We start from the raw sequence: 27,713 nt of genomic DNA on the forward strand, positions 1-27,713 counted from the left end.
TAAACCGGTTTCCCGTTTTGCTTACCTGCCCACCGTTTGGTTGGCGAGCTGTCGCATTCGATTGAATTGCTTCTTCATCTTGTATTTTCTGCGTTAACACCTACGAGGAAAAATACTCCGCATTTCTCTCAAGATAACGGCCCATACTCCGCAGCGGCACAAGAGAAAGTCCACCCTCTCATACTTTCTTTCCCTCATCGCAATTGTTAAAACATTGAAAATGCGCTGAATTACATATTTTCACTGCATTTTCCCGTATCCATTCGCCCTATACACCCAGTGCAGAGATGCTGGATCAATTCGCCGCTATGGGCAGCAGAGAGTGACAGTGTCATGACACGCTGCGCGGCAAAGCACTGTGGGAAGTGTAGTAAATCGTGAACTCTTCCAACTCATCTCACTCAGCATCAATTATTATGGATGACCAAAGGAAAAAATAATGTTTCCAATTGAATTATCAATAAATGACATGCTTACAGTTATGTTGTAGATAGGACATGGGTCGGTAGGTTATGATAAATGTCATAGGGCCAACTTTTCCAATGTTTAGCCTACATCAATGGGGGCAAAAATCAATGGCCAGCATGGAACAGGAAAGGCCTGACAACAAGTGTCCTATTCACATGGATGTTTGTGTCCAACTTGGACTATTGTAATGTAACATTCTTGTTGCCAGGCATGACAAGAAACTCCGAGTGGTTCCCGAGTGGCACAGCGGTCTAAGGCACTCCATCTCAGTGCTGGAGGCGTAACTACAGACACTCTGGTTTGAATCCAGGCTGTATCACAACCGGCTGTGATTGGGAGTCCCATAGGGCGGTGCACAATTGGCCAGGCGTCGCCCGGGTTTGGCTGGTGTAGGCCGTCATTGTAAATATTAATTTGTTCTTAACTGACTTGTCTATTTAAAAAAGGTTGAATAAAGGTTAAATTAAGGTTAAATAAAGGTTACATTTAAAATGTCAAAATAGAACTGAATCAGGATGTTACCCAGATTACACCACCATCATGTGGTTTCTATGTGTCAGTACACCACCATCATGTGGTTTCTATGTCAGTACACCTCCATCATGTGGTTTCTATGTGTCAGTACACCTCCATCATGTGGTTTCTATGTGTCAGTACACCACCATCATGTGGTTTCTATGTCAGTACACCACCATCATGTGGTTTGTATTCTTCCTAACAGCCGTTTTCCAGGAACCGTGTTTAGAGTAGTAGTGCTGATCTAGGATCAGATCCTCCTTGTCCATGTAATCTTGTTAGTTATGATATAAAACAAACACTGATCCTAGATCACCACCCGGAGAGACAATATAGAAAAATACCCTGATATTTTCCAGGCTGCATCCCATCCGGGCATGATTGGGAGTCCCATAGGGCGGTGCACAATTGGCCCAGCGTTGTCCGGGTTTGGCCGGGGTAGGCCGTCATTGTAAATAAGAAATTCTTCTTTAACTGACTTGCCTAGTTAAATAAAGGTTAAATGAGATCACAGGTAACCTGGTCCCCAGGCTCCAAATAAAGAGCCAGGCTGGTTAATGAGATCACAGGTAACCAGTTTCTCAAGAGGGTGTGCCTGAGTAAATACTGAGAGGAACTATCCACCAGTATAACCAGTGGTATCAGAGTGGGAGAGACTTTCCACCAGTATAACCAGTGGTATCAGAGAGAGAGACTTTCCACCAGTATAACCAGTGGTATCAGAGAGAGAGACTTTCCACCAGTATAACCAGTGGTATCATAGAGAGAGACTTTCCACCAGTTTAACCAGTGGTATCAGAGAGAGAGACTTTCCACCAGTATAACCAGTGGTATCAGAGAGAGACTTTCCACCAGTATAACCAGTGGTATCAGAGAGAGAGACTTTCCACCAGTATAACCAGTGGTATCAGAGAGAGAGACTTTCCACCAGTATAACCAGTGGTATCAGAGAGAGAGACTTTCCACCAGTTTAACCAGTGGTATCAGAGAGAGAGACTTTCCACAAGTATAACCAGTGGTATCAGAGAGAGAGACTTTCCACCAGTATAACCAGTGGTTTCAGAGAGAGAGACTTTCCACCAGTATAACCAGTGGTATCAGAGAGAGAGACTTTCCACCAGTATAACCAGTGGTATCTGAGAGAGACTTTCCACCAGTATAACCAGTGGTATCAGAGAGAGAGACTTTCCACCAGTATAACCAGTGGTATCTGAGAGAGACTTTCCACCAGTATAACCAGTGGTATCTGAGAGAGAGACTTTCCACCAGTATAACCAGTGGTATCAGAGAGAGAGACTTTCCACCAGTATAACCAGTGGTATCAGAGAGAGAGACTTTCCACCAGTATAACCAGTGGTATCAGAGAGAGACTTTCCACCAGTATAACCAGTGGTATCAGAGAGAGACTTTCCACCAGTATAACCAGTGGTATCAGAGAGAGAGACTTTCCACCAGTATAACCAGTGGTATCAGAGAGAGAGACTTTCCACCAGTATAACCAGTGGTATCAGAGAGAGACTTTCCACCAGTATAACCAGTGGTATCTGAGAGAGAGACTTTCCACCAGTATAACCAGTGGTATCAGAGAGAGAGACTTTCCACCAGTATAACCAGTGGTATCAGAGAGAGACTTTCCACCAGTTTAACCAGTGGTATCAGAGAGAGACTTTCCACCAGTATAACCAGTGGTATCTGAGAGAGAGACTTTCCACCAGTATAACCAGTGGTATCAGAGAGAGAGACTTTCCACCAGTATAACCAGTGGTATCAGAGAGAGAGACTTTCCACCAGTATAACCAGTGGTATCAGAGAGAGAGACTTTCCACCAGTATAACCAGTGATATCAGAGAGAGAGACTTTCCACCAGTATAACCAGTGGTATCAGAGAGAGAGACTTTCCACCAGTATAACCTGTGGTATCAGAGAGAGACTTTCCACCAGTATAACCAGTGGTATCAGAGAGAGACTTTCCACCAGTTTAACCAGTGGTATCAGAGAGAGAGACTTTCCACCAGTATAACCAGTGGTATCAGAGAGAGACTTTCCACCAGTATAACCAGTGGTATCAGAGAGAGAGACTTTCCACCAGTATAACCAGTGGTATCAGAGAGAGAGACTTTCCACCAGTATAACCAGTGGTATCAGAGAGAGAGACTTTCCACCAGTTTAACCAGTGGTATCAGAGAGAGACTTTCCACCAGTATAACCAGTGGTATCAGAGAGAGAGACTTTCCACCAGTATAACCAGTGGTATCTGAGAGAGAGACTTTCCACCAGTATAACCAGTGGTATCAGAGAGAGAGACTTTCCACCAGTATAACCAGTGGTATCAGAGAGAGAGACTTTCCACCAGTATAACCAGTGGTATCAGAGTGAGAGACTTTCCACCAGTATAACCAGTGGTATCTGAGAGAGAGACTTTCCACCAGTATAACCAGTGGTATCAGAGAGAAAGAGACTTTCCACCAGTATAACCAGTGGTATCAGAGAGAGAGACTTTCCACCAGTATAACCAGTGGTATCAGAGAGAGAGACTTTCCACCAGTATAACCAGTGGTATCAGAGAGAGAGACTTTCCACCAGTATAACCAGTGGTATCTGAGAGAGAGACTTTCCACCAGTATAACCAGTGGTATCAGAGAGAGAGACTTTCCACCAGTATAACCAGTGGTATCAGAGAGAGAGAGACTTTCCACCAGTATAACCAGTGGTATCAGAGAGAGAGACTTTCCACCAGTATAACCAGTGGTATCAGAGAGAGAGACTTTCCACCAGTATAACCAGTGGTATCAGAGAGAGAGACTTTCCACCAGTATAACCAGTGGTATCAGAGAGAGAGACTTTCCACCAGTATAACCTGTGGTATCAGAGAGAGAGACTTTCCACCAGTATAACCAGTGGTATCAGAGAGAGAGACTTTCCACCAGTATAACCAGTGGTATCAGAGAGAGAGACTTTCCACCAGTATAACCAGTGGTATCAGAGAGAGAGACTTTCCACCAGTATAACCAGTGGTATCAGAGAGAGAGACTTTCCACCAGTATAACCTGTGGTATCAGAGAGAGAGACTTTCCACCAGTATAACCAGTGGTATCTGAGAGAGAGACTTTCCACCAGTATAACCAGTGGTATCCGAGAGAGAGACTTTCCACCAGTATAACCAGTGGTATCAGAGAGAGAGACTTTCCACCAGTATAACCAGTGGTATCAGAGAGAGAGAGACTTTCCACCAGTATAACCAGTGGTATCTGAGAGAGAGACTTTCCACCAGTTTAACCAGTGGTATCAGAGAGAGAGAGAGACTTTCCACCAGTATAACCAGTGGTATCTGAGAGAGAGACTTTCCACCAGTATAACCAGTGGTATCAGAGAGAGAGACTTTCCACCAGTATAACCAGTGGTATCAGAGAGAGACTTTCCACCAGTATAACCAGTGGTATCAGAGAGAGAGACTTTCCACCAGTATAACCAGTGGTATCAGAGAGAGAGACTTTCCACCAGTATAACCAGTGGTATCTGAGAGAGAGACTTTCCACCAGTATAACCAGTGGTATCAGAGAGAGAGAGACTTTCCACCAGTATAACCAGTGGTATCTGAGAGAGTCTATTTAATTTATCTTGATTTCTATGTTCAAAATGTTTGAAAATGTGTTTTATAGTTTTATGCTCATTAATTCATCGTGGATTTATGGTAGAACTTTGAGAGTTGATTTTGATATGCCACATAATTTAATTTCTCACACAAGAACATTAATTAAGGGTCTGTAATAGAATGTCACTCATCCAGTCTCACAGTAAGAGTAGGTTTTATTACTCAATTATGCTGAGTCATTAACTGAAATTCATTATTACACTTCTCTACCCACCCTCCCCTCTCCCTCCCTCCCCCACCACCTCCCTCTCCCCTCTCCCTCCCTCCCCACCTCCCTCTCCCCCTCCCTCGCTCCCTCCCATCTCCCTCTCACTGGGAAGAAAGAAGGGAGGGAGGATCCAGAACAGCTGAGGCGGTTGGTTGGTTGCTAACCAACCAGTTAAACAGGAACAACTAGACAAGCAGAGGAAAGAGAGGACACATGTATGATGGAGACATGGATAAAGCACATTCCAGAAACCTTGTTTCTTACATAATAAACTAGTTAACATGTTCCATTAAGTTTCTCTGTAACACTTTACTGAAGTTGTTCTGTAACACTTTACTGTAAGTTGTTCTGTAACACTTTACTGTAAGTTGCTCTGTAACCCTTTACATTAAGAAGTGTATAACATTTTACTGTAAGTTGCTCTGTAGACATTGTTCCCTTCACAATAGAGAAAGCAGAGCTAACTCTCTCTCCCTGGTGTTGGTATAGCAGGGCCTCTACGTGGTGTCAGTGGTAAGACAACACCTCAGTGTTCCCATGCCCCAAGTCTCTCTTTACAGCAATCAATCCCCGACCCATGCTCATCTTTACCTGCAAGTCGGTCTTGCTCCTTCAACCTGCCAGGGACTCACATGAATTATTTGCCGAGGATACTGAAGGCATTTGATAGTGCACTTTCTCTCTGTGTCTTGGTGTCTCTTTCTGTCTCGGTGCCTCTCATGTGTCTCTGTGTCAGTCTCTGTTTCTGTCTCCCTTTCTCTGTTTGCATTGTCAGAATATACCACGTGCCGGTAGGACATAAAAAATACTTTGGCACATGATGTGTTGGTTATCTAGTCCTTCTAATGAAGTAACTGTAGCCTGTACTTGTAAATGTCACTGAAGTTCTCCTTAAACAGGTAAAACAACTTACAACCAGAAACACACAACAATGGTCTCCATGAGAGGTGCTGGGATTGCAACCCTCACCATTCTTTATTCAGGACTTGTTGCCAACAACATATGGGGCAGTTATATAGTGAGCATCGGTCATTATAGACCTGTGGTAATGGGGTGAATATGGAGGCATGTTCACAGGGGCCTCTTTTTCTTTTGATCTTAGGACCAATATTTCAACCATTATTAACCAAACCACCATCATAAAGTGTATAAATGTAGGAAATAAGACAATGCCTTTTCCTCTCAGTCATTCCATAAACTATCACTTTATTTGCAGACACTGACTGAACCAGTCCTGTTTCATTCAGTGACTTAATGAGATCCTGTCCAGGGCATTGAGTACAAACAGGAATAGAAGGAACACACTGGACAAGTTCAAACTATATGGCACTACAATATATATATATTGACAGAATGGACAAAGTGACATGTTTCCGTTAATTAAGTGCAATAAATTGTCTTCATGAGAGCATGAGTGAAGAGAAAATTAGACCATACAATAACAAGAAATAGTGCGTAATGACGATCAAGTAGTGCGCAATGACGCACCATGCATATGCTAGAGCCATATGGCTCTGGCTTTGTGGGCTATGCCAATATAATCCAAGGAAGTGTGGCAGCTACCATTGCCATCAATGTGAATATCACAAGCAGAACGACCAAGCAACGTGCTGTTGTACAAATCTTGACGCGCCGTCTCCTGCGGTTGGGTTGGAGAACAACAGGTATAGTGTCCAGGCTCACCGCATCTTCATCAGCCATGGGTCGGCCCTGGGCACTGATGATGAAAATCTGAGAGTTTCTGTGGTCGGGAGTGATCAGTGACAGTATCCGTCGACTCCTGCATCTCTCTGAAATCCACCCAAAACGTCTCACAATCCAGCTCAGTCCACTTGAATCAGACGGTGAGCTACTATGCCCTGACGCGCGTCGTGCTTCATGGTGATGCTGTGGGTTACCAGGTGCTGGTGGAGGGACAGGCACCTTCAAGGTCTGCCCGCCTCCTTCCTCGCCCTCTTTCCCCGGGGCGAGAGGAACCCCAACCTCCTGTTGCTTCTTGATGAAAGTCAGGTGTCGGCAGACGGGACAGATGATGGTGTCTCTGATGACGCCGTCCCTGTTGATACTGACCAAGGTTTTGACCAGACAGTCGTGGCAGAAAACGTGTCCGCAGCTCAGGGTCCTCTCCGTGCCGGAGAGACTTTCATAACACACGGGACACTCTGAGTCCTCCTGGCTCTGCGAGTCCCGTTCCTCCGCTTGATGTCCGTCTAATGGTGTCATCCTGGAGCCTTTACGCGCTGCCTGGCACTGCTATCCACACCGCTGGTGCACCATGGAATCACCAAAAATCCTAATAACAGCTGTGTGCGACACCACGGGATTTGACTATAGCTCCAACAGCGAGAATAAAGCTGATTTTTTTAGGCTAAGATCCCGAACCTATCTGCCTGGAAATCTGTTGCACTGGCTGAGTGAAACCAAAACACGTGCCACTCCTCCCGTACAGGGCAGTGTCTCTGTCTCAGGGAGGGCTGTCATCTATACCCATAGGCTACACCTGTGTGACTCGCTGCTCTTCTGGTGCGTTCAGTTTCCCCTGAGCGACAAAATCAGACAAACAGGATTTGGAATGTTTGAGAAAGAACACTGAAAATGTAAATCCGGTGACAGTCATGTCCCACCATTCTCCAAACCACGCAGTCTGACCCACAGAACAGATAAGCTATGTGTTATTGAGGTTGACTTCATAGAAATGCCTTGTACTTCATTTGATATTGGTGCGCACCCTTACGAAAAAGATTGCAGTATAACTGCCATTAGAGTGAGTATAATTGCAGTATGCTGCAAATACTGTGTACAAAATAACACAGTTCTTCTACTGCAGTAATTCTTCCAGTGCAACTGCAGTTAGTTACAGTGCAGTATAACTCACTGCAGTTATTCTGCAATTACTGTGTCCAAAATACCAGAGTCAAATACACGTTTACTGCAGTTTCAAAACTGCAACCATTTTTTGTAAGGCCATAGCCAATAAGCTAAACATAAAATAAATACTGGCCCACTGAATACAACATTTTGGCTATATCCACTCAAATACGAAATACTCGCAACCGGCTACTATGGGAAGTGCAGTATTGCTACAACTATTAGACTATTAAATTCATTTCTAGGATGCCTGTGAATGAGGATTTGATAGGCTCTGTGCGGTCTCTATCGAGGCTACTGCCTACACATCATCTGACTTCACTGCATTACTAATTTCTCAGCATAATAGCGCCACCTTGTGGTCAGGACGAGGCAAATCAGAGGTCCAACCCTGGAGCGTCACATTTGACGTACGTATGATTTCATCACGTGCCACCGCGTCGGAAGTTACGTTACTTCCGAGAGTCGCGTTGGCGTTTTCTAAACAGAGACAGACATTTCGATGAAGACAGTCCAGGTCAGAAGATGTGGCGACTGTAACTGAATCTGGAGCCAGACACACGGATTGGACATGCCCAGGTTAGGACATTGATTTACATATTTACGTTGGTTACTTTACCAAAAGCTAGCTAGCTGGTTAACCTGTGTTTTCGACTTGAGCAGGCGGCTCACCAAACCAGTGACAGCTGAAAATAGGTTGTTGAACTTGCCGTTTGGTGCCATGTTAGTCTTGCTAGCTAATAATTGTGTATTTGATTTAGCGACACTGATGTTGACGAGCTAATGGTTTCCTTTTCTGGCATACTAGTTACACATGTTTTACTGTGTGGAAACAAACAGTCAGTATCAGACAGTGTTTGACATGTTGTGTTGTCCAGTGGTGGTTTCGTATGACAAGCAAAAAAAAGCCGGTTACTAGTAACGTTACCAGCCGGTCTCATCCCTGGAACCAGTTAGAGGTGATTAACGTTAGGACTGAGTGATTACCGGTCTCGTTGCCTGTGGATACCACGTCCTATTTATTCCGCCTCACCTTGTCCCTCACTGACCTGACCGTACATGGTCAGCCGACCACTGTAAACTAAATACAGTTGATCTTAGCTAATGTAATAATGTGACATTTAGCCTAGAATGTTTCTTACCACCAAATATTCAGGGAATGTAAATGTTGTTTATCATCATAGGGGTGGGTGTGTCTTAATTCTACATAGAGTAAGAATTTCACCTAAATTGTAGCTACAGCTTTGTTCTGTGGCGTCTTAAGCTGCTGCTGTGAAAGCCAATGTAATGATGCCAGCCGGTAGCCACATGCAGTTAGCTAGTATAAAAACGGTCTAAGATCTCTACCAAATAAGGCATTCCCCAGGGTCTCACAACCACCGTAACTCTGAGACTGGATGTCACAACAGGGAGTATGTCTGGTCTGCTGCACAGCCTGCCTACTATACACACTGCTACACACAACGGAGCCCTGAACCCTCAAATAGCCTGTCCCAGACCTCTGGTGGAAGTGGGAGGATTTTAGTTTCCTGGAAATAACGTAACTCACAGAGAATTTGGTGTGAGCCCGCGTAGTGCGTCAGCCACTCTCACTCTGAGTAAACAGCCAGGCAGAGAGATGTCATCTGCATCAGAGGGAAAGAGGAAGCCAAGAAGAGAGTGGACAGGAAAACCACAGACTCCACTACCTTCCTCTGTTGGCTAGTTAGCCTGCCCTGTTCTAAACCATGGGTAAATATAACCAGATGGTTCCTCTGCTGTTGGCTTGGTAGTAGAGTCTACATACTGTGGCCCAAATGGTACCCTTTCCCTATATAGTGTGCTTCTTTTGACCAGGGCTTCACTGCTCTGGTCAAAAGTAGTGCACTTAATAGTGAGTAGGTTGCCATTTGGGACATGAGCCCATGTGTTCTGCACACCAGGATGCCACCCAACAAGCTGAGTCTTCTGTGCTGAAAATCACTGTCAGTGAGTGAACCTGGTATTGTCTTTCATATCCTGGTTTGTTGTTTGTAAATGAACACAAAACACTACTGCCAGCTGAGTGTAGCCTAAAGATTTGTCTTATTTTTTTATCACCATGGAAACAACAGCTAGTCTGTTATTGAGACTCACATTCAAGTCTTTTGCTTCTCTGTGATAAAGGGATGAATGGAGAAACTTGTGTTTTCAAACCTTCCTCTCTCATAGCTCCGACTTCCTCAGATTTCACCTCAGTGGACGTGTTGTTCACGTGGTAGCCTAATAACATTACATCATGTTGGCTATACTATCATTAGCACAGTTCAGCTACGTATAGCTAACATGATGATCTATCATTAGCCCAGTTCAGCTAAGTATAGCTAACATGATGATCTATCATTAGCCCAGTTCAGCTAAGTATAGCTAACATGATGATCTATCATTAGCCCAGTTCAGCTAAGTATAGCTAACATGATGATCTATCATTAGCCCAGTTCAGCTACGTATAGCTAACATGATGCTCTATCATTAGCCCAGTTCAGCTAAGGTCATCATGTTAGCTATACTATCATTAGCCTAGTTCAGCTAAGGTCATCATGTTAGCTATACTATCATTAGCCTAGTTCAGCTAGTATCTTAGACTAGGCTATGTTGACAGTATCAAAACCAATCCTAGTTCAGCTAGTATCTTAGACTTGGCTATGTTAACAGTATCAAAACCAGACTTCAGGACACAATCCAGTTATGTGCTAATAAATTGCATCACCATGCTTCAGTCTCCACCTTGGTGTTGTTGACATTTTCCTCAGGCCTCCTCAGTTTCCTGAACGAGTCCCAGTAGTAGTGGTGTAACGACACAGTTTCCTGAGTGAGTCCCAGTAGTAGTGATGTAACGACAGTTTCCTGAGTGAGTCCCAGTAGTAGTGGTGTAACGACACAGTTTCCTGAGTGAGTCCCAGTAGTAGTGGTGTAACAACACAGTTTCCCGAGTGAGTCCCAGTAGTAGTGATGTAACGACACAGTTTCCTGAGCTGCATAACACACACGCATGCTCTGCACACAATACCATACACACACCAAGAGTAATGTGAGAGAGAACAGCTATTCTCCCTTTGACCCCATGACCCCTGGGACCTGTCTAACTGACAGATGACTTTCCCTTGTTAACTGAATTAAAAGCCATTTGACATTCTGTTTAGGAGAGTGTAGTATGGAGGACGGTGCTGGTGTTGGGGTGGCTGACCCATCCGTCTGTTAGAGGGCTGGCCTGGTGTTGGGGTGGCTGACCAGACCGCTGACCCATCTGTCTGTTAGAGGGCTGGCCTGCTGTTGGGGTGGCTGACCCATCCGTCTGTTAGAGGGCTGGCCTGGTGTTGGTGTTGGGGTGGCTGACCAGACCGCTGACCCATCCTTCTGTTAGAGGGCTGGCCTGGTGTTGGGGTGGCTGACCAGACCGCTGACCCATCTGTCTGTTAGAGGGCTGGCCTGCTGTTGGTGTTGGGGTGGCTGACCCATCCGTCTGTTAGAGGGCTGGTCTGGTGTTGGTGTGGCTGACCAGACCGCTGACCCATCTGTCTGTTAGAGTGCTGGCCTGCTGTTGGTGTTGGGGTGGCTGACCCATCCGTCTGTTAGAGGGCTGGCCTGGTGTTGGTGTGGCTGACCAGACCGCTGACCCATCTGTCTGTTAGAGTGCTGGCCTGCTGTTGGTGTTGGGGTGGCTGACCCATCCGTCTGTTAGAGGGCTGGCCTGGTGTTGGTGTGGCTGACCAGACCGCTGACCCATCTGTCTGTTAGAGTGCTGGCCTGGTGCTGGTGTTGGGGTGGCTGACCGCTGTGCTGACTCATCCGTCTGTTAAAGCTACAATATGTCACAAAGCTTTTTTTTTGGGGGGGGGGGGGGCGATCTGACCAAATTCACATAGAAATATGAGTTATAGATCTGTCATTCCCATTGAAAGTAAGTCTAAGAAGCAGCGGGTCTGTTCTATCTGTGCCATTTCTATGCTTCCCGTTCTGCATTTTCGTTTATGCATCTTTTACTTTAGGTTTTGGACACCAGCTTCAAACAGACGTGTGTGTGTGTATATACAATATTTTTGCTTCCAGAAAATATATTTCACAGCTGTTTAGATGGTACAATGATTCTCTACACAACGACTGCTTGTTTTGTCAGATAAACTGAAATTATGCAAACTATTAGAATTTTAGCAACCAGGAAGTGGAGGAGCGATTTCTGCACAGTGTAACTTTAGAGTGCTGGTGTTGGGACGGGTTGACGCGACTGACCCATGCATGCTGGAGATCCCTCTAAACCAGAGATGATCACTAGTAGCCTTGTCTATTCCTGGAGCCACTGGGAGGGCTGGGGGACTCCCTGCTGTTCAACCTCACTCAGCACACACACACACACACACACACACACTGGACCAAACAGACTCTTGGGGGTTTAATCACAGGGCAGACATCCTCCCTCTGAGGTGGCTTTGGCCCAACCACAGCTCCATTCATAACACTGCTGCTCAGGATTTCCACACTACTTCTGTTCCATGTGTTTATGATTGGCATTCAGCACAAAATGGCCGTGAATAGAAGTGAATGGAGCTTTTTGAGAACATGTCCAGTCCGCTGTGGCCCATGTAAAACACACAGGGTTAGATGTTTTAATGAGGAGGCCCTGGTCTGTATGAAGGGGTTCTGGGGGGGCCTGCTGGGGGCATCCTACATCTCCTCGCTGAGGAGTTGGTCTACCAAATGGCTGGTTGTCACCCAGGTGTTGCTGCTGGGTCAGTGTATCAGGCCCTGATTGTTAGAAGAGAGGTGGAGGGAGGCTGAATTGAAGTCAGTGGGTCTTGAATAACTGTGATGACAGCCAGGCCTCCTGACAGACAGCCAGGCCTCCTGACAGACAGCCAGCCATGCTCCTGACAGCCTAGCCATGCTCCTGACAGCCAGCCAGGCCTCCTGACAGCCAGCCAGGCCTCCTGACAGCCAGCCAGGCCTCCTGACAGCCAGCCAGGCCTCCTGACAGCCAGCCAGGCCTCCTGACAGCCAGCCAGGCCTCCTGACAGCCAGCCAGGCCTCCTGACAGACAGCCAGACTCCAGCCAGGCCACCTAACTCCAGACAGACTTTTTTTTTGCAATGAATTAGTCTGCTACTTTTCTTGGGTAAGAATAAACCCAATGTTTTGGTTTTCTGCCATTCAAATGTTTCGACCTCCTTTCAGGATACGTCTGTCTTGAACTAGCTTCAGGTGATCATGTTGTTCTCCTCTTCAGGTTGTTCTACCATGGACACAGACACGATACCAACATTCACTTCAAAAGACCAGGAGATTGACTACTGGAAGACCTTATCCCTCAAGTATAAGAACAGGTATGTTCATGTCAGCTGATCTAGGCTACTCATAGCTCATTTAACAAAATCACTGATTGATTTCTACATGGTTAAACATTGAGTTTCAGAGGATTAGACTCAGCAGTTTGTCATTGTATCGGTTGAACTACTCTCCTCTACCTACACGTTCCAAATTGAACGTGTAGCTTGAAACTCAAGCTAGTCTTCTCAGTAATATAACTATACATGACCAGAACAGCACATGGCTTGCTCTCGGCTCTGTTACATAAAGCAAGGCTTTTATGTTTGCTCATAACGCTGGAAGATGAACAACAAGGTTATGTCATAACAGTCATGTGATCGTCTGACACGTGACCTGTTCCTCTCTATAGGCCTTTGTTAACGTTACCATCGACACAGGGAGCAATGGATTCATCGGCCTAGATTAGGCCGAGTTAGTTTAGGTCTAGTTGTTCTTAGTGCTGGGTAGTCCTCATTAGTGCACACCGTAGCAAAACGTGTTGTAATGGAAAACATTTTGCAGGGAACATTAGCATTTCTTATTGTACTGGTTCAGGTAGTAACCGACCTCCCTGTTTCAGTCCCTTTTCTTCCTTTTGGTTTCTATTGAATATGACACTTTTACAGATATCCTATATCCACCGGGGTGTTCTAGAACACATACAGCCTATATCCAGCGGGGTGTTCTAGAACACACACAGCCTATATCCAGCGGGGTGTTCTAGAACACACACAGCCTATATCCAGCGGGGTGTTCTAGAACACACAGCCTATATCCAGCGGGGTGTTCTAGAACACACAGCCTATATCCAGCAGGGTGTTCTAGAACACATAGCCTATATCCACCGGGGTGTTCTAGAACACACACAGCCTATATCCAGTGGGGTGTACTAGAACACACACAGCCTATATCCAGCGGGGTGTTCTAAAACACACACAGCCTATATCCAGCGGGGTGTTCTAGAACACACACAGCCTATATCCAGCGGGGTGTTCTAGAATACACACAGCCTATATCCAGCAGGGTGTTCTAGAACACACACAGCCTATATCCAGCAGGGTGTTCTAGAACACACAGCCTATATCCAGCGGGGTGTTCTAGAACACACACAGCCTATATCCAGCGGGGTGTTCTAGAACACACACAGCCTATATCCAGCGGGGTGTTCTAGAACACACACAGCCTATATCCAGCGGGGTGTTCTAGAACACACAGCCTATATCCAGCGGGGTGTACTAGAACACACACAGCCTATATCCAGCGGGGTGTTCTAGAACACACACAGCCTATATCCAGCGGGGTGTTCTAGAACACACACAGCCTATATCCAGCATGGTGTTCTAGAACACACACAGCCTATATCCAGCAGGGTGTACTAGAACACACACAGCCTATATCCAGCAGGGTGTACTAGAACACACACAGCCTATATCCAGCATGGTGTTCTAGAACACACACAGCCTATATCCAGCAGGGTGTACTAGAACACACACAGCCTATATCCAGCAGGGTGTACTAGAACACACACAGCCTATATCCAGCGGGGTGTTCTAGAACACACACAGCCTATATCCAGCAGGGTGTTCTAGAACACACACAGCCTATATCCAGCGGGGTGTTCTAGAACACACACAGCCTATATCCAGCGGGGTGTTCTAGAACACACACAGCCTATATCCAGCGGGGTGTTCTAGAACACACACAGCCTATATCCAGCGGGGTGTTCTAGAACACACACACAGCCTATATCCAGCGGGGTGTTCTAGAACACACACACAGCCTATATCCAGCGGGGTGTTCTAGAACACACACACAGCCTATATCCAGCGGGGTGTTCTAGAACACACACACAGCCTATATCCAGCGGGGTGTTCTAGAACACACACAGCCTGTTACTAGATCAACATGATATAGTCCTACAGTATTAACTCTGTTACTAGATCACCATGATTTAGTCCTACAGTATTAACTCTGTTACTAGATCAACATGATATAGTCCTACAGTCCTGCACATGTTCACATGGTTGTTTTCCCAGGCTCTGTAGAGCCTGACCCTGTCAGTGTTGACACAACACATTCTAGAGTATTGGCCTAGTGTGTGTTCATGAGGACGTTCCAGATGGCACCGCTACGCTACACACACTCACACTCACACACACACAATAACACACATGCACACACACACACAATCACATGCACACACACACACACACACACACAATAACATGCACACACACACAATAACATACACACACAAATCATTTTATATTCTAACTTACGCCTATTTAACACACACACACACATAACATGCACGCTATGCACACACATGTACACATGGATTTTGTATTGTAGAGTAGTGAACTGAGTGAACACACTTAATGTGTTGCGAAATCTGGTGTGTATTGTAATGTGATGTTTTTTTATTGTATATAACTGCCTTAATGTTGCTGGACCCCAGGAAGAGTAGCTGCTGCCTTGGCAGGAACTAATGGGGATCCATAATAAACCCCAGGAAGAGTAGCTGCTGCCTTGGCAGGAACTAATGAGGATCCATAATAAACCCCAGGAAGAGTAGCTGCTGCCTTGGCAGGAATTAATGGGGATCCATAATAAACCCCAGGAAGAGTAGCTGCTGCCTTGGCAGGAATTAATGGGGATCCATAATAAACCTCAGGAAGAGTAGCTGCTGTCTTGGCAGGAACTAATGAGGATCCATAATAAACCCCAGGAAGAGTAGCTGCTGCCTTGGCAGGAATTAATGGGGATCCATAATAAACCTCAGGAAGAGTAGCTGCTGTCTTGGTAGGAATTAATGGGGATCCATAATAAACCCCAGGAAGAGTAGCTGCTGCCTTGGCAGGAATTAATGGGGATCCATAATAAACCTCAGGAAGAGTAGCTGCTGTCTTGGCAGGAATTAATGGGGATCCATAATAAACCTCAGGAAGAGTAGTTTCTGTCTTGGCAGGAATTAATGGGGATCCATAATAAATCTCAGGAAGAGTAGCTTCTGTCTTGGTAGGAATTAATGGGGATCCATAATAAACCCCAGGAAGAGTAGCTGCTGCCCTGGTAGGAATTAATGGGGATCCATAATAAACCCCAGGAAGAGTAGCTGCTGCCTTGGTAGGAATGAATGGGGATCCATAATAAACCTCAGGAAGAGTAGCTGCTGTCTTGGTAGGAATTAATGGGGATCCATAATAAACCCCAGGAAGAGTAGCTGCTGCCTTGGCAGGAATTAATGGGGATCCATAATAAACCTCAGGAAGAGTAGCTGCTGTCTTGGTAGGAATTAATGGGGATCCATAATAAACCCCAGGAAGAGTAGCTGCTGCCTTGGCAGGAATTAATGGGGATCCATAATAAACCACAGGAAGAGTAGCTGCTGCTTTGGCAGGAACTAATGGGGATCCATAATAAACCCCAGGAAGAGTAGCTGCTGCCTTGGCAGGAATTAATGGGGATCCATAATAAACCCCAGGAAGAGTAGCTGCTGCCTTGGCAGGAACTAATAGGATCCATAATAAACCCCAGGAAGAGTAGCTGCTGCCTTGGCAGGAATTAATGAGGATTTATAATAAACCCCAGGAAGAGTAGCAGCTGCCTTGACAGGAACTAATGGGGATCCATAATAAACCCCAGGAAGAGTAGCAGCTGCCTTGACAGGAACTAATGGGGATCCATTATAAACCCCAGGAAGAGTAGCTGCTGTCTTAGTAGGTACTAATGAGGATCCATAATAAACCCCAGGAAGAGTAGCTGCTGCCTTGGCAAGAACTAATGGAGATCCATAATAAACCCCAGGAAGAGTAGCTGCTGCCTTGGCAGGAACTAATGAGGATCCATAATAAACCACAGGAAGAGTAGCTGCTGCCTTGACAGGAACTAATGAGGATCCATAATAAACCCCAGGAAGAGTAGCTGCTGCCTTGGCAGGAATTAATGAGGATCCATAATAAACCCCAGGAAGAGTAGCTGCTGCCTTGACAGGAACTAATGAGGATCCATAATAAACCCCAGGAAGAGTAGCTGCTGCCTTGGCAGGAACTAAAGGGGATCCATTATAAACCCCAGGAAGAGTAGCTGCTGCCTTGACAGGAACTAATGGGGATCCATAATAAACCCCAGGAAGAGTAGCTGCTGCCTTGGCAGGAACTAAAGGGGATCCATTATAAACCCCAGGAAGAGTAGCTGCTGCCTTGGCAGGAACTAATGGGGATCCATAATAAACCCCAGGAAGAGTAGCTGCTGCCTTGACAGGAACTAAAGGGGATCCATAATAAACCCCAGGAAGAGTAGCTGCTGCCTTGACAGGAACTAATGGGGATCCATAATAAACCCCAGGAAGAGTAGCTGCTGCCTTGGCATGTACTAATGAGGATCCATAATAAACAGAAATACTTGTTTGTACACCGTGGTATTTTGGTCATATTGTCTGAAAACAGTGAAGTTGTCAGAGCCAGAGGGAAGGTGACCGAAGTCATTCCAGTCAGAGACATAGTTGAACAGGGCTGCTCTGCGGCCAAACCATGTGTGCTTCTGGTACGATAACTATGTGTTTTGGTGTGGTAACTGTGGTAACTGTGTGTGGTTCTGGTACGATAACTATGTGTTTTGGTGTGGTAACTGTGTGGTAACTGTGTGGTTCTGGTACGATAACTATGTGTTTTGGTGTGGTAACTGTGTGGTAACTGTGTGGTTCTGGTACGATAACTATGTGTTTTGGTGTGGTAACTGTGTGGTAACTGTGTGCTTCTGGTACAGTAACTGTGTGTGGTAACTGTGTGTGCTTCTGGTACAGTAACTGTGTGTTTTTGGTGTGGTAACTGTGTGCGGTAACTGTGTGTGCTTCTGGTACAGTAACTGTGTGTTTTTGGTGTGGTAACTGTCTGGTACGATAACTATGTGTGGAATGAGCAGGGAAACCCAGTGAGGCCAAGGATGGAGCAGTGGCTGCCGGTTAACTGACCCCAGAGCTGTCGAACCCTGTTAACGTGTGTGTGTCACTCAGACCTTTTCTGTTCAAGGGTCATCCCTGGTCAGTGGAACTATGTATCTGTAGCCTGGTCCCAGATCTGTTTGTGCGATCATCTCAACTCCTTGTCATGCCAAACAGTGGTCCTTTGTAGCTCAGTTGGTAGAGCATGGCACTTGTCATGCCACGGTAGTGGGTTTGATTCCTGGGACCACCCATATGTACAATATATGTCACTTTAAGACAAGTGTCTGCTAAATGGCATGGTATTATTTTACATCACAAACAGATCGTGGTCCAGGCTAACATATCTGGCTACCAGGTATACCATGCCCTAGGTTCTCACACTTTAACCAACCATTCTAATTCAATTCAGTGGAGCCACCTGACTGAATGAATGGCATGGAAAGTCTGCATTCATTCAGCTCTAGCATGGCATTGGCCTTTGTCATGACAGATGAGTCAGGAGCCAGGCAGGACCATTCTAGTTGCATTACATCTATGACCAGACAGATGGTAAGTTCTAGGTGTTTTATGTCTATGGACAGACAGATGATAGACTGATATACAGCCACATGGGACAAGAGACAGTGCTATGCTACAATCCAGGAGTCCAGACTTTTCAGCTATCTGTAGATATTACTGGACGGTATTACTAGGTTGTATCTAACACATACTGTGTGGCTCAGCAAGTCTGAACACAGTCCAGTGAGTCTGAATATAGACTGAATACAGACTGGACTGAGGTCTGATATAGCTTAATGACAGAGACAGTACCTCAGGTCTGATAGAGCTTAATGACAGAGACAGTACCTCAGCAGGTCTGATAGAGCTTTGTGACAGAGACAGTACCTCAGGTCTGATAGAGCTTTATGACAGAGCCAGTACCTCAGCAGGTCTGATAGAGCTTTGACAGAGACAGTACCTCAGCAGGTCTGATAGAGCTTAATGACAGAGACAGTACCTCAGCAGGTCTGATAGAGCTCTAAGACAGACAGTACCTCAGCAGGTCTGATAGAGCTTTGACAGAGACAGTACCTCAGCAGGTCTGATAGAGCTTAATGACAGAGACAGTACCTCAGAAGGTCTGATAGAGCTTAATGACAGAGACAGTACCTCAGCAGGTCTGATAGAGCTTTGTGACAGAGACAGTACCTCAGCAGGTCTGATAGAGCTCTGTGACAGAGACAGTACCTCAGGTCTGATAGAGCTCTAAGACAGAGACAGTACCTCAGCAGGTCTGATAGAGCTTTGTGACAGAGACAGTACCTCAGCAGGTCTGATAGAGCTTAATGACAGAGACAGTACCTCAGCAGGTCTGATAGAGCTTTGTGACAGACAGTACCTCAGCAGGTCTGATAGAGCTCTAAGACAGAGACAGGGGTTTGTCATTAGAGGATACAGATGGCTCCTATAGGCCTGCTGCTGTTCCGTGTGTTCTGAGAGGGGTGAGGGGTCAAGGGGTCTGGAGACAGGGATTCTGGAGACAGGATATTATGAGTTAAGAGACCGAATGTGTTCAGACATGTTCCACTGACCACACAGGATAGATCTAGGTCTGACTGTCCAGGGGATATGACTACCACTCATTACTACCACAACTGACCATTAAACAACAGTCCCTCCTCCGTGTGTCCTCCAGCTACCATGAGGCCAAGCAGGAGCTGCTGGAAGTGTTACCGTGTGGTAGTGTGACTGTGTAACAGTTCGTTCTCTCCCGTGTCTTCCTCCAGCTACCATGAGGCCAAGCAGGAGCTGCTGGAGTTTCAGGGGAGACCGTGTGGTAGTGTGTGTAACAGTCTGTTCTCTCCTCAGTTACCATGAGGCCCAGGAGGAGCTGCTGGAGAGACTGTGTGGTAGTGTGTGTGACTGTGTGTAACAGTTCGTTCTCTCCTGTGTCTTCCTCAGTTACCATGAGGCCCAGGAGGAGCTGCTGGAGAGACCGTGTGGTAGTGTGTAACAGTCCGTTCTCTCCTCAGTTACCATGAGGCCCAGGAGGAGCTGCTGGAGTTCCAGGAAGGGAGCAGAGAGCTGGAGGCAGAGTTAGAGGCCCAGCTAGGACAGGCTGAACACCGCCTCAGAGACCTGCACACAGAGAACCAAAGACTGAAGAGCGAGTTGGACAACCTCAAGGTAACATACGCAGGAACGGAGACACACACACACACAGACAGAGGGGTTAGAACCAAACACTGAAGTGCGAGCTGGATAACCTCAATGTAAATGTTGTACCTCTTGGTGTTGGAATTTAACAAATATGTGGAAGGGTTGTGGATTTGGTTCGGCAAACACTGTTCCTGAGGATTCGGTTCGGCAAACACTGTTCCTGAGGATTCGGTTCGGCAAACACTGTTCCTGAGGATTCGGTTCGGCAAACACTGTTCCTGAGGATTCGGTTCGGCAAACGCTGTTCCTAAGGATTCGGTTCGGCAAACACTGTTCCTGAGGAATCTTTTCGGCAAACACTGTTCCTGAGGATTCGGTTCGGTAAACACTGTTCCTGAGGATTCGGTTCGGCAAACACTGTTCCTGAGGAATCTTTTCGGCAAACACTGTTCCTGAGGGTTCGGCAAACACTGTTCCTGAGGATTCGGTTCGGCAAACACTTTTCCTGAGGATTCGGTTCGGCAAACACTGTTCCTGAGGATTCGGTTCGGCAAACACTGGATTACGGTTCCCGGAACATCAGTCACCCATTCACCAGGGACTGAAACAGGGATCAACAACTACATCTGGATGTCAGAGTAAAGCCACACTCCTGGATGCCCCTGCTGCCTGCCAGAGAGAGAGAGCTGCATGTGTTGGCAGGCTGTCCAGCAGTTCCATGCTCTGGGCCCTGGCAGTCCAGCAGTTCCATGCTCTGGGCCCCGGCAGTCCAACAGTTCCATGCTCTGGGCCCCGGCAGTCCAGCAGTTCCATGCTCTGGGCCCTGGCAGTCCAGCAGTTCCATGCTCTGGGCCCTGGCAGTCCAGCAGTTCCATGCTCTGGGCCCTGGCAGTCCAGCAGTTCCATGCTCTGGGCCTCACTGGTTAGATCACTAGTGCTTGCCAGGTAAATCACTGGTTAGATCACTAGTGCTTGCCAGGTATATCACTGGTTAGATCACTAGTGCTTGCCAGGTATATCACTGGTTAGATCACTAGTGCTTGCCAGGTATATCACTGGTTAGATCACTAGTGCTAGCCAGGTATATCACTGGTTAGATCACTAGTGCTAGCCAGGTATATCACTGGTTAGATCACTAGTGCTAGCTCAGAGCTATAAGCAGGTCTATATGTTGTCTGAATGTTGTTCTCTATCTCTCCCTGTAGGAGAAGTTGGAGCAGCAGTATTCTCAGAGCTATAAGCAGGTCTATATGTTGTCTGAATGTTGTTCTCTCTCTCTCCCTGTAGGAGAAGTTGGAGCAGCAGTATTCTCAGAGCTATAAGCAGGTCTATATGTTGTCTGAATGTTCTCTCTCTCCCTGTAGGAGAAGTTGGAGCAGCAGTATTCTCAGAGCTATAAGCAGGTCTATATGTTGTCTGAATGTTGTTCTCTCTCTCTCCCTGTAGGAAAAGTTGGAGCAGCAGTATTCTCAGAGCTATAAGCAGGTCTATATGTTGTCTGAATGTTGTTCTCTCTCTCTCCCTGTAGGAGAAGTTGGAGCAGCAGTATTCTCAGAGCTATAAGCAGGTCTATATGTTGTCTGAATGTTGTTCTCTCTCTCTCTCCCTGTAGAAGTTGGAGCAGCAGTATTCTCAGAGCTATAAGCAGGTCTATATGTTGTCTGAATGTTGTTCTCTCTCTCTCCCTGTAGGAGAAGTTGGAGCAGCAGTATTCTCAGAGCTATAAGCAGGTCTCCATGTTAGAGGATGACCTGGGACAGACCAGAGGAATCAAGGAACAGCTTCATAAATACGTCAGAGAACTGGAGCAGGCCAACGATGACCTGGAGAGAGCCAAGAGGTCACTATATACCACAGTACAACTAAACTAACGTTACTAACACAGCCGTTCAAATGTTTTACTTGAGTTCAGGCCTCGGTTGTAGGCTAAGTGGATGCTGGCTGGTAGCTGTGTCTCAGCATCAAACGTATTGGTCACATACACACATTTAGCTGATGTCATTGGTCACATACACACATTTAGCTGATGTCATTGGTCACATACACACATTTAGCTGATGTCATTGGTCACATACACACATTTAGCTGATGTCATTGTGGGCGTAGTGAAATGCTTGTATTGAGTGTTACTCCACTCAGTGTTAACCCAGTTATCCAAATCACACAGATACGGTACATTCTTCACCTGCTTCTGCTACTAACCGTTGTCCATCCCAACTCCTCTCATCCCTCCCTCAGGGCGACCATCGTATCTCTGGAGGACTTTGAGGGTCGTCTGAACCAGGCCATAGAGAGGAATGCCTTCCTGGAGAGTGAGCTGGATGAGAAGGAGTCTCTACTGGTCTCAGTACAGCGACTAAAGGATGAAGCCAGAGGTATGAAGACATGAAACACCCTACCTCTGTCTCAGACCTCCCCTTTCTGTTATGTCTAATACTGCTGTATTAAATCAGGGGATGAGAAGGAGTCTCTACTGGTCTCAGTACAGTGGTTTGGACGGGGATGTCCCCCTGTCCCCCCTGACTCCCTGTCCCCCCTGACTCCCTGTCCCCCCTGACTCCCTGTCCCCCCTAACTCTCTCATGTCTGTCTATCTGCCCCCCCCCCAGACCTGAGACAGGAGATGGTGGTGAGGGAGAGGACTGCAGACAGGATGTCATGGCTGTAATTATGTCTGTATTGGTGCTTCTCTCATGTCTGTCTATCTGCCCCCCCCCCCCCCCCAGACCTGAGACAGGAGATGGTGGTGAGGGAGAGGACTGCAGACAGGATGTCAGCCCCCAGCTCTCCTACCCTGGACATGGACAAGATGGACTCTGCTGTCCAGGCCTCCCTGTCCCTGCCTGTCACCCCTGTAGGGAAGGGCGTGGAACACCCGTTCATTAACCCTAAATCATCAGGTAGGTCCACAGCCGTGTCTTCTAACAGACCTGGGTGGAAATAGTGTTCCATTTCTGTCAACTACTTTGTGCTTTATTGAGCTGGCTGGGTCTAATGGAATCCATGGGAGAGTCTCAACAGTCCCTCCAGGCAGTCTCAATGAAATGCTCAGTGTTCTGAAAGTATGTAAATACTATTTGAACCCAGGTCTGTTATTTAGTTCCTTCACTTTTGGAGCTGTACCTCCAATGTCAAACAGTTTCTAGATATCTGTCATGTGATAAACACTCTCCTCCTCTCCTCTCCTCTCCTCTCCTCTCCCTCTCCTCTCCTCTCCCTCTCCCTCTCCTCTCCCTCTCCCTCTCCCTCTCCTCTCCTTTCCTCTACAGTGTTAACAAATGGCTGTGGGCCTGGCGGCTCACCTCTGACCCCATCAGCAAGAATCTCTGCTCTTAATATCGTTGGGGACCTTCTTAGAAAAGTGGGGGTAAATATCAGACTTCAGACTTCTTGTAGCAATGTTTTCCATTTCCATGTATCCATCCTCTGAAGCTGATGTTGACGACAAAACATTACGGAATGAATGAACCCAACAGTTTGGCTTCCGTCTCCTCTCTTGACAGCAGAGTATATTGGAATGGTGTCTGTGACCTGAATTAAAGGTTAAAGGTTACAACAGAATCCACAGCTTGTGAGTAGTCTTAATGTCGGCCGTGTCTGTCCTTAGGCGCTGGAGTCCAAGCTAGCTGCATGTAGGAACTTTGCCAAGGACCAGGCGGTGAGGAAAACCTACTCCACGTCGTCCACCAACATGATCACTGGGAACGGAAACCTCATCAACAGCAACGCCACCAAGTTCTCCCACTCACTACACACCACCTACTACGACAAAACGTGAGTGCTTCTGTCTCTCTCGCAGGAGTGTTCCTACTGGTCCATCTATCTCTCTGCTTGACTTCCTGTCTGCGGTGTTGGTGTGACTCACTCCGAGACCGTAGAAGAAGAGACAGGCTGAATGAACTCTGTCCCATTTTGAATCAGAGTTGGTGTAACCAGAGTATGTAGAGACAAACAACTTTCTATTTGATATTGTGGATGAACTAACTTCTGTCTTCTTGCTTTCTCTCTGTCTGGTGTTGTCCCCCACAGGGCTGTGAATGGACTGGACCCCAGCACCCTGAGTGCCCTGGCGTCGCCCCGGACTGTCTCCTCTCCTGGCATGCTGCCTCTCACCGTTTAGCATGGCCCCCACCTCTGTACAAGCTCCCCGCAGAACAAGGTTATCCTCATCCTTCACCCCAAACCCCACCCCCCCACACCAAATCTCTGTACAACTCCTGTACGCCCCGCAGAACACTGAGGAGAGAACCCTTGAAGAACCGTTACTGTGTGTGTGTGTGTGTGTGTGTGTGTGTGTAGGAGAGACACTTGACTGAATGATTGAAAAGGGCCTCACTCACCTATGAGTGGGTGGGGTTGGATGCTGGGTGTGTTTGTGTGTATTTAACATACAGGCACATGCCTCTGCCTGAGCTGTTCTTTGCTCGTGTGGATGATGTGTTGGTGACCTCTGTGCTCTGGAGTGTCTCCATTTTGGCTCCATCAGTTTGATCAGTTTCACTCTATAACAGCTATATAACAGCAACTGTACCTGACAAAGGTCCCCAACGGACTGCAGCTTCCCTCCTCGTAACCTTTTATTTACTTCTCTGATTGAATTGCACAATTACAAATAATTTATATTTACAATGTTGTATTTAAAAAAATGAAAGGGGACTTTTTGCAAAGTGAGATGATTTCATCATTACTGTATGTATGCTTTAAGATGCAATATTTCCTGTTTGTTTGTGTTTTATGTTATGGGGTCAGATGGAGTGGATGACCCTTAACCTCCATGTACCGAAGAATGACTGAATTCATGTTTACTGTGTTCAGGCTGTGATCAGAACCATGTTCTCTTATTGGGCTGCATCTCAATAGTCCAGTTATAATAGCCTCATCTCCTCATCTCCTTCCTCTCAGTAGCCCAGTTAGTCTTGGAGAGAATGATAAAACAGGACTGGTAAAAGCCACATGGATGATCTATCTCTACCAGAAATGAGCTTTCACCTGTAATTTCCTTCCCATCAGTGCAGAGGAGGGAAAGAAGAGAAGACGAGGAAACCACTTTATACTATTGAGATGCACCCCCCAAGTCCCTATTGTCCTGGGTGTGGGCTGGCCAGACAGAACAGACCGGTCAGCTGGTGGACCATCTGTAGTCTGAGAGGGAGGGAGGGACCTCCATGTTAAATAGCCTGGAAACATCAGCTGCTGTCCTCTTCATTAATGAAGTTAGGTCTGCTTCACCACAGACTGTACCGTCCTAATGGCACCCTATTCACTATCTAGTGCACTCTTACTTTATATAAGCCTTGACCTAATTAGTATCAGACAAAACTGTTGCTTTATAGAAACAAACAAGTCAACCCTGAGCACTGCAGTGCGTCAGACAAAACTTACTTATTCACATTGAGAGATATATATATACTGTACTGTGCACCTGTTGGTGGTTAAATCTTATCCAGCTAACATCCTGTCTACCATAACCTGCAGAACAGAATATCCAGCAACAATAACCCTGCAGTCCAACCATCTAACGGGTATAGGGGTGAAGTTGCCTTAGATGCTGACCCTGGGTCAGTTTTTCCATTTACCCCACTAATGGTTAAGGTTAGGATTGGGGAGGGGAAGCTGATCCTAGATCTGTACCTAGGGGAAACCTCACCCTAGAGCTATCTAACAGTGGGTCACGCTTATCCCTTTTTCTAGACTAGATCCTAGCCTGGTTAAACCAGACTGAATGCTGTGTTCACCATGAGGGGAGTGCTCAGTCTAGTTTTAATCAGGCTAAAAATGCTCGTCTTTGACTAATATGCAAATCGCTATTGGTGGCCATTTTGTCACGTTGGCTCCTGTCCTGTCGATGAAACGTTTGTAATAGAGAACCTCATCTCAGAATGACATGCCTCTTCCTGGTTTCTGTCGCTGATATTCATTTGTGGTGTATTTTCCATCCCCCATTCTGACTGTCTATCTTCATCTGGGGGTTAATAGTGCCCCTCTCCTATCACAGCCTTAAATGAAAAGCCTTAAGGCCAGTTTCCCAGACACAGATTAGAGCTGCAATGTGTAGCTTTTTTGGGTGACCTGACCAAATTCACATAGAAATGTTGTAGATCTGTTATTTTCATTGAAAGCAAGTCTAAGAAGGTGGTAGATCTGTTATTTTCATTGAAAGCAAGTCTAAGAAGGTGGTAGATCTGTTATTTTCATTGAAAGCAAGTCTAAGAAGGTGGTAGATCTGTTATTTTCATTGAAAGCAAGTCTAAGAAGGTGGTAGATCTGTTATTTTCATTGAAAGCAAGTCTAAGAAGGTGGTAGATCTGTTATTTTCATTGAAAGCAAGTCTAAGAAGGTGGTAGATCTGTTATTTTCATTGAAAGCAAGTCTAAGAAGGTGGTAGATCTGTTATTTTCATTGAAAGCAAGTCTAAGAAGGTGGTAGATCTGTTATTTTTCTATGCTTCCTGTTTTATAGTTGTGTTTTTTGGGGTCTTTTACTTTTGGTTTTGTACACCAGCTTCAAATCAGCTGAAAATACAATGTTTTTGGTTATTGGACAATATATTTCACAGCGGTTTAGATGCTACGATGATTCTCTACACTATACATGCTTGCTTTCTCACAAGTTGAAATTCAAATTTAAAGCAACCAGGAAATGGCGGTGCGACATCTGCACAGTGCATCTTTTACGCCTAGTCTTGGACTCCATGGAGATTCTCCATTCAGCATGATTTAGAATCCAGCACTAGGCTTAATCTGTGTCTGGGGAAACTGGTCCTAAAACTATTCCACCTATTCTAGAACTATCATTTGGAGTGCTTGCTGACTCCCATGGTCTATGATGTCACCCACCTCTACCATGTCACTCTGAGTTCTATGTCAGCCTGTTGCTCTGTCCCCATATATACAGGTTTGGAACTAAGCATTGTAACTCTGACTATGATGTCACCCACCTTACCTCTACCATGTCACTCTGAGTTCCATGTCAGCCTGTTGCTCTGTCCCCATATATACAGTTCTGGAACTAAGCATTGTAACTCTGCCTAACAACACCTTTGTACATACCAATGTCTGGCATTATTACAGTTCTATTTATTTCAGATGTCTATATGGCATGTTTAAAATGATGAACCTGAGTTTTACTATTGTACATCCGTCCAAGATCACATATCATGATGTACAATTAGTTGTCCAGTCTGTTCGATAAAATTAAATAAAGATATTGAAAAATAAGTACTGAAACTCTGTTTGTCCATCAGTCATGATGCAGCTTTATAAATCTCATGAGAAAGTGAACCTAAATGTAATGCTTTCCTGACGTTGGTTTGAGAGGATAGAAGACCAATATTATAGGAGTTAGCCTCCCGCTGTGATTGGCTACAAACACACGACGCTGTCACTTTCCAGATGGACACACCCCCAACACACATACTGTACAGATCCGCTAAACACACGGGGACAATTGCAACCCAAAATATATAAAGGGGAATGTCCAGAATACGGTTGTCACAGTTATCAAATAAAATGTTCTTGTAAACAGGCAATTGGCGTTCTGTGTTTATGTTCAGTCTCGCTCTTTCTATGGTTGCTGTAGGCTCCTCTTGCTGTCATGTTA

At 46.0% G+C, this 27,713-nt stretch overlaps 3 protein-coding genes across 12 annotated transcripts in view; 1 reads left to right on the plus strand and 2 right to left on the minus strand.

The window, feature by feature from the left end:
- LOC110511316 (rho GTPase-activating protein 44) overlaps positions 1–330 on the minus strand; it is a 107,235-nt gene extending 106,905 nt beyond the window's left edge. For 5 of the 7 annotated variants that reach the window (XR_016486110.1, XR_016486109.1, XM_090197603.1 and 2 more), the window contains exon 1: positions 26–327. Coding sequence is in view for 4 of the 7 variants with exons in the window: in XM_090197603.1 (XP_090053729.1) it covers positions 26–78 (53 nt within the window). In the remaining 3 variants the exon portion in view is untranslated. Of the gene's footprint in view, positions 1–25 lie in introns of all 7 variants that reach the window. The other 2 variants (XR_016486111.1, XM_090197606.1) reach the window with 1 other exon arrangement.
- A 5,913-nt stretch (positions 331–6,243) lies between these two features.
- rnf222 (ring finger protein 222) lies at positions 6,244–7,159 on the minus strand. Its single transcript, XM_090197629.1, has one exon. It carries the CDS (start codon positions 7,065–7,067, stop codon positions 6,372–6,374), a length of 696 nt encoding a protein of 231 aa, XP_090053755.1. The 5' UTR covers positions 7,068–7,159; the 3' UTR covers positions 6,244–6,371.
- A 971-nt stretch (positions 7,160–8,130) lies between these two features.
- Positions 8,131–27,642, plus strand: ndel1b (nudE neurodevelopment protein 1-like 1b). 4 transcript variants are annotated; one of them, XR_016486121.1, is made up of 10 exons: positions 8,131–8,291; positions 12,952–13,048; positions 19,989–20,142; positions 21,807–21,955; positions 22,354–22,490; positions 22,841–23,014; positions 23,384–23,481; positions 23,722–23,888; positions 24,144–26,246; positions 26,534–27,642. XR_016486121.1 is itself a non-coding variant. In XM_090197623.1 (9 exons), the coding sequence occupies exons 2-9, from the start codon at positions 12,963–12,965 to the stop codon at positions 24,232–24,234; spliced, it is 1,056 nt and encodes a 351-aa protein (XP_090053749.1). In that variant the 5' UTR covers positions 8,154–8,291; positions 12,952–12,962; the 3' UTR covers positions 24,235–27,642. The 4 variants fall into 4 exon arrangements, 3 of the variants coding, with proteins under 3 accessions (XP_090053749.1, XP_090053752.1, XP_090053751.1); XM_090197623.1 differs by having other exon boundaries at positions 8,154–8,291; positions 24,144–27,642; XM_090197625.1 differs by having other exon boundaries at positions 8,158–8,291; positions 19,918–20,142; positions 24,144–27,642.
- The last annotated feature ends 71 nt before the right edge of the window (positions 27,643–27,713 follow it).

Source organism: Oncorhynchus mykiss, chromosome 13 (genome assembly GCF_057628025.1).
Source record: "Oncorhynchus mykiss isolate SJ-2025 chromosome 13, ASM5762802v1, whole genome shotgun sequence".
Classification (NCBI taxonomy): domain Eukaryota; kingdom Metazoa; phylum Chordata; class Actinopteri; order Salmoniformes; family Salmonidae; genus Oncorhynchus; species Oncorhynchus mykiss.

What these genes read in the sequence shown, in the direction of transcription:
- rnf222 (XM_090197629.1), bottom strand. Translation starts at nt 7,067, where the DNA reads ATGACACCATTAGACGGACATCAAGCGGAGGAACGGGACTCGCAGAGC.
- ndel1b (XM_090197623.1), top strand. Translation starts at nt 12,963, where the DNA reads ATGGACACAGACACGATACCAACATTCACTTCAAAAGACCAGGAGATT. An exon ending in CATTAACCCTAAATCATCAG is followed by an intron (nt 23,015 to 23,383) that starts GTAGGTCCACAG and finishes TTTCCTCTACAG; the next exon opens with TGTTAACAAATGGCTGTGGG. An exon ending in ACCTTCTTAGAAAAGTGGGG is followed by an intron (nt 23,482 to 23,721) that starts GTAAATATCAGA and finishes GTCTGTCCTTAG; the next exon opens with GCGCTGGAGTCCAAGCTAGC.